The sequence below is a fragment of the Durio zibethinus genome, chromosome 16 (assembly GCF_047325235.1).
Source record: "Durio zibethinus cultivar Kanyao isolate XHJ-2024 chromosome 16, ASM4732523v1, whole genome shotgun sequence".
NCBI lineage: Eukaryota > Viridiplantae > Streptophyta > Magnoliopsida > Malvales > Malvaceae > Durio > Durio zibethinus.
Window position 1 is genome coordinate 4,515,116 of NC_143177.1, and position 16,665 is coordinate 4,531,780.

General features: G+C 27.1%; 1 protein-coding gene across 1 annotated transcript; it reads left to right on the top strand.

The window, feature by feature from the left end:
- The first annotated feature begins 6,593 nt into the window (after positions 1-6,593).
- Positions 6,594-8,074, top strand: LOC111298501 (putative membrane-associated kinase regulator 1). The gene has a single exon (XM_022893222.2). It carries the CDS (start codon positions 6,713-6,715, stop codon positions 7,784-7,786), a length of 1,074 nt encoding a protein of 357 aa, XP_022748957.2. The 5' UTR covers positions 6,594-6,712; the 3' UTR covers positions 7,787-8,074.
- The last annotated feature ends 8,591 nt before the right edge of the window (positions 8,075-16,665 follow it).

The window sequence follows — 16,665 nt, forward strand, 5'->3', positions numbered from 1 at the left end:
ATTTCCTTATTTTTATTATTTTCCTCAAATTGTTTGTTTCTTCAAACTTGTGATTTGGTTTTATTTGCATTATATGATATATGCATCTAGATTTGATTTATTCTAAAATAAATTGGTTCATATGTTTATATATATATATATATATATATAGTTAAACTGGATATTTGCTATGCATAAGTATAAGAGATCTAAATTATATATAATTCTCAATTTGTATATATGGTTTATGTTATAATAAAAAAACAACTACATATGTTAAAGTATATATGTAAAAAAAATAAGAACTAATAAAAAGCAAATGGTTATAAGCAAATTGATAATTATGTTTTGTAGTTCAATCATATTATTATTATTATTATTATTATTATTATTATTATTATTATTATTATTTGATGTTTTATTTTTGGTTTAGCTTTATAAGATTTACTAATTTAAGAATATTTTGCTAATATAAATGTCTTTTGCAATTTAATCAAACGATATATTTTTTATATATTCATATCAACATATAAATTAACAATTATTAATCTTGACTATTTTCCTTTTAGTAAGCCAAAGTAAAATTTTTATTAAAAGTAGTGAAATGGTTATAAAAATCTAACCACAATTAAGTATATAATAAAGCACATAAAGAATATAAAAGCGTAGATAACAACATTTATAGCACCAAAAAAAATAAAAACATATAAACTAATAATAAAAATCTTGATTATTTAAAATTGAACTTTATTATTTTTTTGATCGAACAAGAAAAAACAAGTAGCAAATTTTCATTGTTTAATAAAGAAATTGAAAAATTAATTTTTATGAAAAAGAAAAAATTTTTATAATTCTTTGAAATTTTACAAAAGCTTTGACTATAAAAAAGTATTACAATATATATAAACTCTTATTTAATTGTACCTTAACATTTATGAATGTATGATTATATATAATAAATTAATAAATGTTTGCATTTTTTTTATTAAAGTAATATAAAAAATTAAAGTTAATAATTTTTTTAATTATTAAAAATAATAAAAAAATTTCATGCATCGCATGATTTAAAAAACTAGTTTAACAATATTTTAATGTTTATCATGCATGTAAATTTTTAAGATAACTATATAATATATATGTATATATATCACAATATAATATATATGTATATATATCACATTTTTAATAAATTTGAAATTTTTTATGCATGAACTATATGCATAAAGCATAAAATCTATCTAACTAAAATCAACTTGAAACTTGACAATTTAGAAATTGGACTCGTTAGCACCTTGAAAAACCTAGGCTCGAACCCGAGTCAGATGATATTCGTCAATTTTATTTTATATTTATTATTAAAATATAAATAAATACTATAAATATATTTTATCAATATAATAATATCTAAAGCCTTACCCAACCACATGCCTGATGAGTAATATGGCCCATGAACACCACCATACTTGGCATGTATGACATATGATAGAACTCTAACTTCAATAGGACAGTGCTACATACACATTTTTCATAAACAAATTATATACATGCATTTTTTTTTTATTTAAATGTAATCAAAATTTATGTATGTGTATGAAATTTGTGTAGTTATTATACGTATAATATTTCCTGTTTCAGTAATATTTTAACCACCAACACTCTAGGATGTATATAAGTTATATTTTGATTGTCTTACACTACAAATATTTTATGGTTTGATTAGATCTTAAATCACAAGAACATGAGATAGATATTACACAGAGAATTTGTCTTGCTATGATATAAAACCAATCTCCCCTCCTCCCCCCCCCCCCCTTTTTTTTATGATGTTCGATTGATAAAATGCTATACTTGATCATCATAAAAAGAAGGCTGATCAAGGATGGAAAATAAATTAATTAAGCACGATATGCCAATCATGATCGTTTGCTTCGCTGTTTGAAAGGACTCAAGATTTTTAGATACTGAAATAATGTTAATATGGAAAGCACCAAAAAAAAAAAAGCATAAAGTTAACATGATGGAGATTTCCAGCTCCAAACCACGGCAAAAGTATATGATTTAATAATGAAGAGTTGATTAAAGCATAATCCTCGATCACCTTCATAATTAATCCCTACACTTGTAATATTGGTTGATCGGTGTCCATCCATAGCACACCAGCTTAAAAACTTCATTGAAAGCTTTTCTTATACTCTTAATTTGCATTATCAAGTCCTATATTGTATTATTTCACTTCTTTTAAAATAATAAAAAAAATTTCGATGGCAGATAAATTGTTTCAATATTTATATTAGGATAAGATGTGCATTTTAAAAAGTTTCATTAGTTACATTCAAAATTAACAAATAAAAGATCACCAGTGAAACTTGAATATAGGCATTTCATAACGAGGATAACGAGCTCAACCAATTGATTTTATTTTGTCTCACTTTCTCCCTTACTATGTTTCCTTCCCACTGCCTTGAACACCTATTATTTTGCTTGAGTACAAGGTTTCATTATAACTTTTGGTTCGCTATATTAAGATAGCAAATTGTTCTGGTATTCACAAGAACTATGAATCGTGAAATATGGAATTAATCATCTAATCTAATGTTATTACGTAGAGCTTCGTTGGTAGGCCGTCAAACTATAATTTATTTTTTATGCATATGATCATATTTTACATAATAAAAGATAATAATCTTCTATTTTATCCATCCCAAGATTCAAATCTGAAACCTTCAATATACAATTTTAAGTTGTAATCAATGGGTAGCCATAAACTCTGTGGTTTTTAGAATATAATTAGGGACGGGAATCCAACACGATCTCGACGGATTTTAATCCGACTCGACCTTATGAGATCGGTTTTTTTTTTTTTTTTTAATTTCGAGTTTCGAGTCGGATCGGGTTGGATAATGTTATGAAACAATCGAGTTCGGATCGGGTTCGGGTTTTAAGCATGCTTGACCTGACCCGATCCAACCCGATATTATATAAAAAATTATTTTTAATTAATTTTTTATTTATATATATTTATATAATGATATTTTTAAATATTTATATTTAAAAAATAATATTTTATATTTTAAAAAATAATATTTTATTAATTTCAGGTCAGATCAGATACAGTTTATATAATATCGGATCGGGTTCAGGTATGAAAAAACAAAAAAAATTTTGGATAAGATCGGATTCATATTTATTAATGCATAAAAGTCAGGTCGGGTTTAGGGCGAGCAAAACTCACTCCGAACCTGATCCAATGCCAACCCTAAATATAATCAATGAATAATATAGTTAAATTGTGTTTTGAAAAATGTAATTACTCTTGAATCGATGCTTTTCTCTCTCTCTCTCTCTCTTGCAAATGTGATTAAGTGCTTCCTTAAGACTAAGATTGTTTTATTATTATTATAGTAACTAATTTTTTATAATCGAATTATAGTTATAAAAATATATGGTACTAAATGCCTTTCTTTTATATATGCTAGGTATCTTAGTTAGTGCCATAGGAACATGTGAAGGCTCATGCCATTCAAGTATTATATCCAAAATAAAACATATTTTATTTATGAAATAAAAGAAGATATAGAGATGGAACAATCTAGACATATTATAAGATCAGTTTTAATATTTATTTTTGTACCAAAAAAATTTTAATTTCAGGATATATAAAAAAATTATAAATGTTAAAATTTAAATAAATATCACGTATTAAGAGAGAGAACACAGTTTTAACTTTCAAGAATTGTAAGAGATGATTATAGGCTAGCTTAACTACTGCTTTTCATGCATGCTAGTGCCACAATGACCAATTATAGTATCAATGTAGGCCTCTAGTGCACAAATTATTTTAATCCAAAAAATTGTTTATTTTTGCAAGTTACAGCACTCGTCTTTTGCTTTCTTCTTTCCCTTCTGAATCATTGAACCAATGGACCATACTATACCTTTATGAACCATAATCTTGTATGCCAACAAATTCCTTTTGGTGGCTTAAAGTTATACAAGTGAATTTTCTTTAAAAAAAAAAAAAGAGAAAAAGAAAGAAAGTAAGCTGGAGAATTATAGATTTACCTACTGGTACTTGGCCAGGCAGGCAGGCAAGGCCGAAGGTGTTCGGACCACAATTAATTTAAAGAAATTCTTCTGTTTTTGATGGCAATGTTGAAGTGACCGAATTTGTTGAGTTCGATAATTCTAATCGGATAAAAACAAAGATAAATTGTCTTTCAAGTTCAACATTTTTATACAGGTACGGTTATCTTCATCTTTTAACTGTCGAAGCAGTGAGAGGTGAAGAGTTAGAAATAGTTGCAGTACAAATAAAGTTGTTTGACATAATTTATGTACCATTTATGATATGTTGAACTAAATTTCATGTATCATCCACGTGGCATTAATTTAATTAAAAATTTTACTTAAATCAAAATTAAAAGTATCTGTGTATATATATATATTTTACATTTAAAAAAAAAGTACTCACACGTCATGTAACTTTAAAAAAAAATATTTTTGGTTGAAATTTTCTTTTCTTTAACACTCCACGTAATGGGTGTACAAAATTTAATTTTTAGTTGATGTGATACATCTATATCCATCTCTACCTAAATTAGCTTTTAATGCTTAATGAAAGATTCAAAATTTTTTTAGGATATTCACTTATAATGTATTTAAAAATTGAAGATAAATTTATTAATTTATTCGTCAGAAAAAATATATAATAAAAATGTAATTTTAATTTTTTTTTATTTTTTAATCATTGGGATGCTCATAAATATCCTATTTGTATATGTGGATTCATTGTGTTAATGGTCGTGATGGTCATGAAAAAGAATTTATAGATTAAACAATATGTTTGGTATATAAAATTATGATAGAATAGAATAAAATTATATTATTAATAAAATTAAATTAAATAATATTATTTTATTTTATATTTAATATGTATAAAGATTATAATAAAATATTTATTTATAGTCAAAATTATTTTTTTTCAAAATTTATATTATTTAAATTATTAATATAATTTTTAAAGATATAATATTATCTATAAATTCAATCTCATGAATTAAAAATATTTTTTTTTTATTTTGAAAATATTAAATCATCCTATACCAAAAGAATGATTAATCCTTATTACAATCTTATTATTTTTTTAAATACAAATCATATATAATATAAAATAATTATCATCTTATTCTATTTATCACCCTATTCACCAGATAATAGCAAAATATCTAATATTAATTAACATTTATAGTTATCAGTAGCATTAATCACTATTAAATGCAAAGTTTATAGAGCTTAAATTAACAGCTGTATAACAGGCCAAAACACATTAAAAACAGGATGAAAGAAAAAAAAAAAAAAACTAATGATCTGCACATTACTATCAGAGAAAACAACTGTCGTATTAGTCAGCATTGTATATATAATTCTACATAGAAGCATTGCCCACTCTAATTAGGGCAGTCATAGGGTTTGGGGGTGCCCTGCTGCTACTGCCAAGCGCCAACCCTATTAGAAAACAATGGGTATATATTTTTTTCTAAACCCATTCCATGATCCAACGGTCCAACCCCACCTTTCACGTTTTATGGCACGTGACACCTAACTGCATGCAATCGCTCAACACATGACCGTTTATTACCTCACACACTTTGCACACATTGAAAGAGAGAAAGAAATTTAATTTATTAAAAGAAAAAGAACAAAACAAATACATAAAGAAAAGGAAAGCATAGAGACGTTTCAAACTAGCTTAATGCTTGCTTATACCATCTGGCCCTTGGTTCAACAGATCCCACTTATCCCTGAGCGAGCCATATATCGCATTGTTCACAACATCAGTCCCCATGGTACAAACTCATCCTAGCCAAGCGACCTTTGTATCAAATTCAACGACAAAATATCCAATATAAGAAAAGTTATTCGAAAAGTTACTAAAAAACTCAAATTAAAGACTATTTACGGCTAAGGCGAATGACTAATCTTTTGTTTTTTTTTTTTTTTGTTTTTGGCCTACAATGACCAATCAATTGAGCAATTTCTTACTTGAAAACTCTTCTTTCAAGTGTAGTTTTGATGAAATCATCGAAGTTATGCTTTGTTTATAAGAACCAACGAAGTTATATTAGTATATGTCTTTATATGATTTAAACTGATTAAAGAGATTTTTTTTTTTGTGTATTGATTTAAATTTGATCCAATCATTTTTTTAAGTAAAAAAAATATGAAATAAATAAGTTGTTTAATTTTTTCATATTAAAATAAAATGTATTATATCTGATAACTTAAAATAAATAATTATAAATCATATATTCAATATAATTTTAACAAATTATCATTAATAAAATTAAAACTCAAAATTTTTTCATCAAAAATAAATTTTAATCAGTTAAATCAAATCCAATCATAATACCTTCCTATCAGGATCAATAAGAGTTGTCATGATTCTCCAGAGCCACATTTTTTATTCAGCTAGTATGATAATAGTTAAATAAAAAAGAGTAGGCGCGTGGTGTTAATGCTCCAGAAAGTCGAGCGTGAAGTCAAACGCGAGCCAAAGAAGGAACGATCCATCGTTTTCTCTCCTAAGAAGTACCCAATCTCATCTCTTCCATTTTGCTCCAAGCCCAAAGTCATTCCCTCTCTCTTTGTATATAAAACTTAGTAGTAATTTACATTTTAGAAGAACTTCCCATTTTTATTGTTGTTGTTGATAATTATGTAGCCTTTGAAAGATATGGGGAAGAGAAGAGAGAAATTAGATTCAAGATCTTCTCAAACACTACCCTCATCTCCTTCACACTCTTTCTCTTCATCCTCCTCTTCCGACTTTGAGTTCACAATCTCTCTTTCCCCACGCGCCAACTCCTCTCCCACCCTTTGTCCCGCTGACGATCTCTTCTACAAGGGCCAGCTCTTGCCTCTCCATCTTTCTCCTCGTCTCTCCATGGTCCGTACCCTCCTCTTAGCCTCCTCCAGCACTTCCTCCTTCTCCGAAACCTCCTCCGCCACTGCCTCTCGTGACTCCGTCGGCAGCTCCAACGATTCCCACTCATCTTTCGCTAGTGATCTTGTTCTGCTTGCTGATTGTGACTCCTCCAGGCCCAGCTCCGTCACCGAAGACGATGAGTTGAAAAGGCTTAATAATGGGAACCATTTATTTTCAAGTCATCAGGGCCATCACCAGATCAAGAAAAGCAAGTATTTTTCTTTTTCTAGATTCTCTTCTGTGTTCAAGAAGGAAAATAACAAGAACCGTGACCAGGAAAACATGCCGGCAGCTTCTTCTGTTAAAAAAATGAGCACAACAGCAAAAGAAGTTATAAGGAAATATTTGAAGAAGGTGAAGCCACTGTACGAGAAACTATCCCAAAAACCTCAGCAAAAAATGGGAGGAACTGGAGTAGTTTCAGCTTTGTCATCAACAACTTCAGGTCCGGCTTCATTCTCCATCAAACCTGAGAGATCTGTCAAAGACATAGAGAAGATTAATGCAAGGAAAGAAAGCAACAACGCTGGATTTTTTCACTCTTTCTCCGGAAACTTAAGGTACCCAAGAAGGAGAAGCTGCATTTCAAGCTGCCCATCATCGATGCGGTCCTCACCAAGCCACTCTGGGGTGCTCTCTCGACACGGGCTTCCAAGAAAGGGCATGTATACGGGTCGGGTCAGTGGTGGTGGTGGTGGCAGTATGTACTATTTGGATACATCTTCAATGGATGAATTGCAAAGTGCCATTCAAAGTGCCATTACTCATTGCAAAAATTCTTTGCTTCAAAATAAAACTACTGTAGTAAGTAATGAAATATAATCTCTAACATGACATGACATGGTTGGTCAATAACAAAACTTGACTAACTAGAGTGCTTTCTATCTTTTTCTTTTTTTTTTTTAATTTCACTTCGTGGATTTTATCTCTTTGTTTTGTTTCATGATCATCTAAGCATATTAAAAAGATTGCAAAAGAGAGTGAAATTTCTTTTGATGTATGAGAAGACCATGAGGTAAATGTTTGCATTGTGAAATTATTGTGTAACTTTTTTCCTTTGCAACATCCATTTGGATTTGCTATTAAACATTGGCACTAAATTTTAGGTGGCATCTAAGAATTTAATTATTTCTGTTTTAGTATCTGAATATATGATCGTAATGAAATTGTGGGTATGATTTTTTTGAAGGGTATAAATAAAATTGTACCCTTTTTGTCTCAAATTATTTAAATGTTGTTAATTTTCATAAAATTTTAAAAAATTAATTTTAATATATTTAATATTAAAATTAAACTTTTTTATCAAATAAAATTTTATAATTTTTAATATCAAAAAGTTAAAAAATTATAAAAATAATTTAAAAATATAAATAAAATTGTACCCTCTTTGTCTCAAATTATTTAAATGTTGTTAATTTTCATAAAAAATTTGTCCCAATTAAGTTTTTTAAATTATAAAAGTTTGTGATTATAATTACAGAAAAAATATCATTATTTACACACAGTAAAAGAATAAAAAGTTTAATATATTTTTCACTAAAGTTTAAGAATATATTGGAGCAGTAAACTTTTTTTAGTGATTTGATTTAGAACTGATTTGATGAACACTTCTTTCCTCCCAAGGATAGCATTCTCTGGCATGTCCCATTTATTCTAGCACTCAACCGGTCTTTCAAGTCTCTAAAGGCCCACTTTTTGTCTCTCCCCATCATTGTACGCAGCCCTAAAATATTTGTCAAGATTGTTGGTTTCTGGAACTCCAAGCCGGCCTTTTTATTTCCTTCCTTTGTTCGTCTACGGTGTTTGCATTAAAAAATAATGTCAACTTATCCAGGATTATCTTCTAACCCGAGTTTTCTTCGTATATCTTTAGCACATGCATCACGCTTTCGCTTTTGCTTCTGTTTGCTAGTCCAAATAGAAGATCGTCATCTGCGAAAAATAAGTGACTAACTCGAGGTCTGTTCCGACATATCTTGACTCCATGTAACAACCCTTACGATTGATTCTTCTTTAGCATCGCTGATAGCCCTTTTGTATAGAGTAGAAACAGATGTAGGGAAAGTGGGTCTTTTTAATAAAGCCCTCTTCCTACAGAGAACTCATTAGTAATAGCACCATTAATTACAAGAGAGTATGAAACAGTAGACATACATCTCGTAATATCATCTACCCAATTTTAGTGCACATCTAATTTTCTCATGATCTATTTTAAGAAATTCCATTCAACTTTGTCATACGCCTTACAAGCCTTAAATAATACTAACTAAATTCATTTTCAACACTTTTTATTCTAAAAATATATTTTTTTTATTTTGAATTTGTCAAAGATTAAATTTTAATAATTAAAATTAAAAATTTAACACATTATTATCAAATCATTGAAATTACTAACATTATTGTTGACTATTTTATTTAAATAAATTCTTAAATTATAAAAATTTTAATTTTTAATAAATTGAATAATATTGAACAGTAAGTAATTAGTTTTTACATACGTTCAATTTTTTTAAAATTTCAACTAGATTAGCACTTTCAATTAGTTTCTTTTTTTCAATTAATTTGAACACTAAAATCAATTACTCGAAAAATTGTTGTACTCTCCTAATTAGTTAGTTAAAATGACTTGTATATTAAATTAAAAAATTACTTATTAAATTTACTCTTTAAATTAACAAAAAACACTTAATAAGTTATTTGATATAAAATAAGACAAATAATTTTTTTATTTTTAAATTACAATTTTTTAATAAAATAATTTTAACATTTGGAGTTTAATATTTCATCTTTGAAATTTTTAATTTTGAATTTTAGTAGTATTTGTAGGCAATATTACATGTAAAAAATACATTATATAAGTCATAACGTCTCGTAAGAGTACAAATACGCCAAGATTCATTTAGTTTGACTATAATGTTTAATCAGACCACACATGTGGCATTGTTTTTTGTCGGTTATTGTATGTCTTCTTCTGTCGGGAGGGCCTCGAAAACCAGAACAAACAAAATGAAAATGGACCAATCATCAGTTAATCACCCTATGGTATTGAGATTTTTCGGATACTCTTTCGAAAAGAGCCCCACATATGTTTGATTGGGACCCGATATAGGATATCCTGAGCACCTGATGAAAAACGCAGCAGTTAATAAATTGTGGCTCGAAGAGTTTCGTGGTCCCACGCCCACAGCATACGGCATTAAAATTTGTGATGTTGGGTTATCATCATCTACCATGTTTTTAACCTTTTCACGTTGATCTCAGTGCCATTATTGGACCTTGAGTTTTTGCAATTAGGGTCCACAGTGATGTGTGGAGTTCTTTTTTTTTTTTCTTCATTGGGAACCGATTTACCAAAACCTGATGAAAAGTTAACATCAAAAATCCTAGCTGAAATCACAGAAAGACAAGTCACATGGCATTGCATTAATTAGTTACTTTCAATAAAAAAAATGGACAACGAGGAATTGTTTGGTTTTCTCCGAATTGTTTTCTTTCAAATGCTTTTGGAAGTAATATTTTTTAAATTTCATGTACATTTTTTTTTTCTGATTTTACGATTGTTTATTTATATATTTTAAATTTCTTTCAATTATAACTTTTTAGTTCATTTTGGACTATAACGACATAAAAAATCAACTAAATTTTAATAAATTATAAAATTATCTTTACTTTTATTTTTGATACTGTTACCTTTTTTTAACAAAAATAAATTTTAAGGTTATTGTAATAGCGTTCAAGTTTTTCTTTTTTATTCGTAAAAGGGTAAACACCCGTATAAGAGTGAAAATGGATGGCGGAGTTAGAACCCACACTCACATAATTTTCATAAAACCTATTAACCATTAGGTCAAGAAGTGAAAGACAATAGCATTCAAGTTTAAAAAACTTCATTATTAGACACAAAAAATAAAGTTGTTATAAATATTTTTTTTATTTAGACGTGATTGATTATTTAAGTGAATATATCATTTTAAGATTATCTTAAACTCAAAGTAAGGATCCTTTAAAAAGAATTGGTTTTAGTTTACATCTTCAAAACTAAGTTTTAGAGTCATTTACATATAAAATAAGTTATAATATCCTCACAATACCCAAAATTAGTATTAAATTACTTTTATGTTATCTTACCTAAACTTTAATTAAAATAAAATTTATTCCTAATTTATTTTAATTTTGATATTTAAATATTAGAAAAAGTATTCAAGCTTTTCATAAAAAAAATTTTCTCACTTCAATAGTATTAAAGATATCATTATTCACTTGAAGAAACTTTATATTGGATTTATTAAATATCTTATAACAAAGACAAATTACTTTCATTTTTTTTATTTATTTACAAATACTAAGCATACAAAAATATTAGGCAAAAGTATTATACAAAAATATTATAAAAATAAAAATATCATAAAAATTATTTAAAAATATCATAAAAATTCAACCAACGTTTCTTTTCCTTTTTTTTTTTAATTTTTTTTCTCGTTATATCCAATTAAGTCACAATTAAAATTAAAGAGAAAATGTAAATTAACAAAAATTAAAAATTAAAAAAAAAACAAAAATAATAAAAAATATATATATATAAAAAAAAAGGATAAAGATAGAGATAAACATAAAGAGAAAGGCAATATGAATTGGGTCGGGTGACGAGTTTATGGGCAGGTCGTATCGGGTTGGAGCATGGATCTTACTACTTTAAAATGCTGATGTTTAGGTTGCATATAAAAGCCAAAATCTTGTTTTCTTTTTTTAGACTTCTTCTCATTTTTCTCTCTGTAGCCCAAAAATTATCTAATTTCTCTCTTTCAAATTCAACCAAAAATTTTAATTTTTTCCATAATTCAACTAAAAACCTAGATTTTGACGTTAGAAAATTTAATGAGTTATTGAAAATTTTAAACTTTTCTAGAAACTACCACAAATTCTTTTGGCCACCATTAATCTTGTTGGAAAAATCAAACCCTCATTAAAAATTTTAACCAAAATCTAGAAATTTAACAAAAAAAAAAACCTAGAAATTTCCAAAAATTCATAGCAACTAGAAATTAAAGAAAACGAAAAACTTTTCCTAAAATCAAATACACAATCTCTTAAATCAAGATCAACTTCAAACACACCTTTAATAAACTAAGAATTCCAGATTATGACCTAAAAAACTTATACCATTTTTTTTTGCTCACATATTTCTCTTAATTTGCTGTGATTGCTTGATTTTGGCAATTGTTGCTTAATTGCTTACTGATGGTCTATGAACTAGGAATTTAGGTTTTTTTTTAGGGATTTAATCTCTTTTCAATTTAAAATTTTTTTAATGCCTATTGAATCCACCAAGATTTTGTCAAAATTTCTTTGAGATCTTTTTCTTTTTAATAGATTAATGTTTAAGTTTTTCGAAGCCCATTTAATGTTGGAAGAATTTCTGGACAAAATAAAGTGTTTATAGTTGTCTTTTTTTGCATATTTTTTATGAAATAAGAATTATACAAAAATAAAAGACATCGATTTTGTTTAGGTTAAGAGATGATATTAAGAAAAATCTAAAAGGCTCTTATTTAATAGAGGTTTTGAAACTTTTAAAATTTGCAACCCAAAAACTCATCTCCAATGAAGGCATTGAAATTTTTAAAATTTGTAACCAAAAAACTTTTCCCTAACAAAAGCATTGAAACTTTAAAAATTCACAACCAAAATACTCTTTTCTAATAAAGGCATTGAAACTTTAAAAATTTACAATTAAAGAATCTTATTTTTGAGAAGATTTCTTTCATCTTGACAACTTTCTGTCAATATCATCTTTAAAAACTATTTTCAGACAAATTCAAAATTCTTTTTTTAGAAATTCTTAAAACCATATCAACCGTTAAAATCTAATTTTTCATTTTATCTTCCAAGCATACGCATTGAACGAATGCAATGCAATGAAAAATCTTTTTTCCAAAAAACTTTAACTTTAATCTTAATTATAAAAATCAAAATCTGAATTCATATTTTTATCTTCTAACATGTGCAATGAATGCATAATGCAAAGTAATGAATGGAATACTTGTAATGAAGCTTATGCAAACCATATTTTATCTCTTCAATTATGGTAAACAAAAGGATTCCCATATCCTTTCAAATTTTTTTTTCAATTTCTCAACACTCATATCTTTCAAAATAAGTTGGTAGGCTTTATCAATTTCATGGCTTCTTTTACGGTCTTATCATTTTCATCATCTAAATCCTAAGATTTTTATTCTGAATTATTGAGGACTAACATCTTTCCAGGCTTTTGTTATCATCTCCTATTGCTTTTACTATTCTTAAATTTCTTTTCAAAGCAATATAGAGATCTTTTATGCATTTTCATTTATTTACAACAAACACAACGAACATTATGCAATCATTTATTTCCTCATTCAAAATAGGAAAAATTAGGCAACGTAAAATAAAGAAAGGATATTTATTGAAAGAAATAAATTTGATAAAGAAAATGAAAGTAATTAGTCTTAATGTATGAATAAGGTATCAATATCTAAATAATGAACATTCAAACAATTTTGCACAACCTAATCCAAAATCCTTTCTTGAAACTTATTCTATCAACAATCTTAATCATGCTGAGTTTTATAAAACAAAACTTTACCCCTGTATGGCGAGATTTCTAAGTGATGCTATTCTAGCCTTACATATAAGCCTCCCTTTCAGGTTTTTAACTTAGATGTTTCCTTTTGACTAAAATTGCCCTTTTCAGATTTTCACTTTGAGTCTTTCTTTTTTTCTTATTTTTAAGTTCACAACATCTAAATATATGGGATTTGGTAAATCATTGTCATCCATTTTTGATGAAATTAAAGCAACACCAAAAAAAGCTTTTTTGCCACATGTGGGCATTCCTAGTTCGGTGTCTATTTTTCTCGATTATTGTGTTGATTTGAAATATTTTTTCTCAAAACCAATTTTCTTGACAACATCGATGACGAACTTTCTTATCGTATACTTGTATTATTCTCTTTTACTACAACTAATTAGGATAAAATGTAGTTAGCCTTTTCTCTTCAATAAAGTTTGATTGCTACTTTTTATAATACTTGTAAGTGTACAAATCGTAATCAAGTAATAAAGTGAGTGAGTAGGGTATTATTCCCTTGAAGATTATGGAATTGAATTGTTGGGTGGATTTAAATACCAAAGATGACAAACTACTATCTTATATCTAAACTAATATAAAAAGATTGGATTGATTACAAAAATAACATGAAATAAAACTAAGCATGAAAACCAAATCTTGTATAGGCCTAAACTCAATTTATCCAATTGTATCTTAGAAAGTCTTAATTGTGACCGAATAGAACTAGATCTAAAGAAATAAGGATTGAAATCTTTGAAATAAAGAAAGATTTGTGATTGCCAAAACTTGTAAAAACATAAAACAAGAATTGAAGAAAGTTTGCATGTAAACCAAATTACTTTGAAAAAAAGATTGCTTAAAGAAACTTGAATAAGCGAAACTAAAAACAAGATTATGAAAACTAAAAGTAAAGAAAGCTTTCTAAGAAAGAATGCTTGTACTGAAATAAAGAAAGAATTTAGAAAAAAAAAGCTCTTTAATGGCTAATCTGTCAACTTAGCTTAATACAAAGAAAACTAAAAATAACTAAGAAAAATTGAAAAGAAAAGAGAGGGATGAGAGAAGAATAGGATATGAAGTGTAATGAGAGATATGTTAAATACAATAGTGAACCTCCTTATTACAATTTGCATTCTATCTAAACTCTAAAAAATGAAAGTTATCTTGATCTTATAATGTTTGGCTAAACATGGGAAAGTTGCTTCTTGGAATGCCTTGGCTGCATAAGCCTTTCTTGAAATTAATCTTGGATGTTTATCACACTCGCATGCTTGGATCTTGCAATCTTGAGATAGGTTAGGCTAGACTTGAATTATTAAGACCATGATGTTACTCTTCATCCAAACTCTTAAGGTAAATCTTGCAAAAGTCCCTTTCAAATATAACTCTTTCAATGGTGATCAAATAGTCCTTGAGTAATCAAAAGGCTTATTGGCCAAATATTACAATGACAAGGCTTGTCGTAATCTTACACGAATTTTTGCATGAAATTCACATCATAAATTTAAAAACCTAAAGATTAGGAAAACAAACATTAAAGGTAGCAAATTCAAACAAATTTAAAAAATTTTGCACCAAACAAAGCTTGGAAAATACTATATATTTTAATGCTAACAAGGTTCAATTTTTTATAATGTAAAAAAAATTAAAGATTAAAATAGATTAGATTAATATAACTTAATAAATAGATCAATACATTGTAACTTTAAAGTTTTTAAAATTTTTAGGTAAATAATATAAATCAAAGCTCTTAAATTATAGTATGAGTATTAGTTTTGAATTTCATTCTTAATCTTCATGTAACTTATTTTTAGTTGTGAACTTCACAAATTTTACTTAAAAATTTACATGTTTTATTATTTTATCTTTTATTATTAAAGTGTTTAATTTATTTACACTCGAGTAATTAATTTAGTGATTAGTGCATAATTTTTCATCGATTAGAATTTGAATTATTTTATCCCAAATAAAAAATGTTTAGCCTATTTACTGACACTAAAAAAAATAAAATGAGTAAATCATTTTATATAAAAAAAATCTTCACAACTTACAAAAATGTTAAATTTGAAAGCTATTATTCATGGAGGAAGGGATCAACTTACATAAAAATGTTTTACATTATTTTTAATATTGATTTTAATATATATAAGTGATAAGATTAAACAAATTTTTTTCTTTTCACTTGTCTCTTTTATCCCTAAAATCTACTAAAATCAATGGTTCAAAAAGTATAAAATTTTTTTGTTTTACATTGAGATAAATTGACTCTTCCCATTATTCATAAAAAATTTTCGTTTTTAAATAAGACAAAGTTTAAATGTTAAAACTTGAAAAACTCTATGATACTTTTCTTTTTTTAAGATTCAATGAGTTAAAAAGTTATAAATGAAAATTAATTGAAAATGATTATATTTTAAGATATATTTATTTATTTTGAAAGATATATTTTAAAAAAATTTCACATAACACCCTATAAATGTAAATAATTTTCAAAATTCTTGGGGAGGCTATGGCCCCCCTCTGGCTCTCGTGTGGCACCGCCACTGGTACCAAAATTTTATGATGGAATGACCTAATTACAGTTTTTATTTCTTTGGATATCAAATTGATAAAAGAAAGTATTGTATAATGGTCATTTTCATATTTAACCCTATTTGTCAAAGCAGTATGTTGGTGAAATGTTGTAAATGGATTCTTTGACAAGTCAAGAAAGTATTGCAAATAAGTAAAATGATATGTGTCAAGAGATGCTAAAGAGAAAGACTAAAGTACACCCTAAAGTATTAAATGTAGTGACATGCGGTGAAAGACAATGAAACAAGACTAATTAGAGACGTAGATATTGAGAAATTTTATCTGTTCTAATTTAATCTCTACTCCAATGTAATTCTTGAAAAGCAATTTTAGAAAAAATTTTTTTAAAAAATATTAATAGTCAAAATCAAATATCAATAAATAATAAAATTTTTATTTCAATGATAAAAATAAATCTCGAGGATGAAACGTGTGGCTCTGGAATGAACCTAGATTGCTTCTCCTTTCTCAGGTTTGAAGCAATGTTTGGTAGCATCTCAACTAGTCTGTTGCCGTCTTC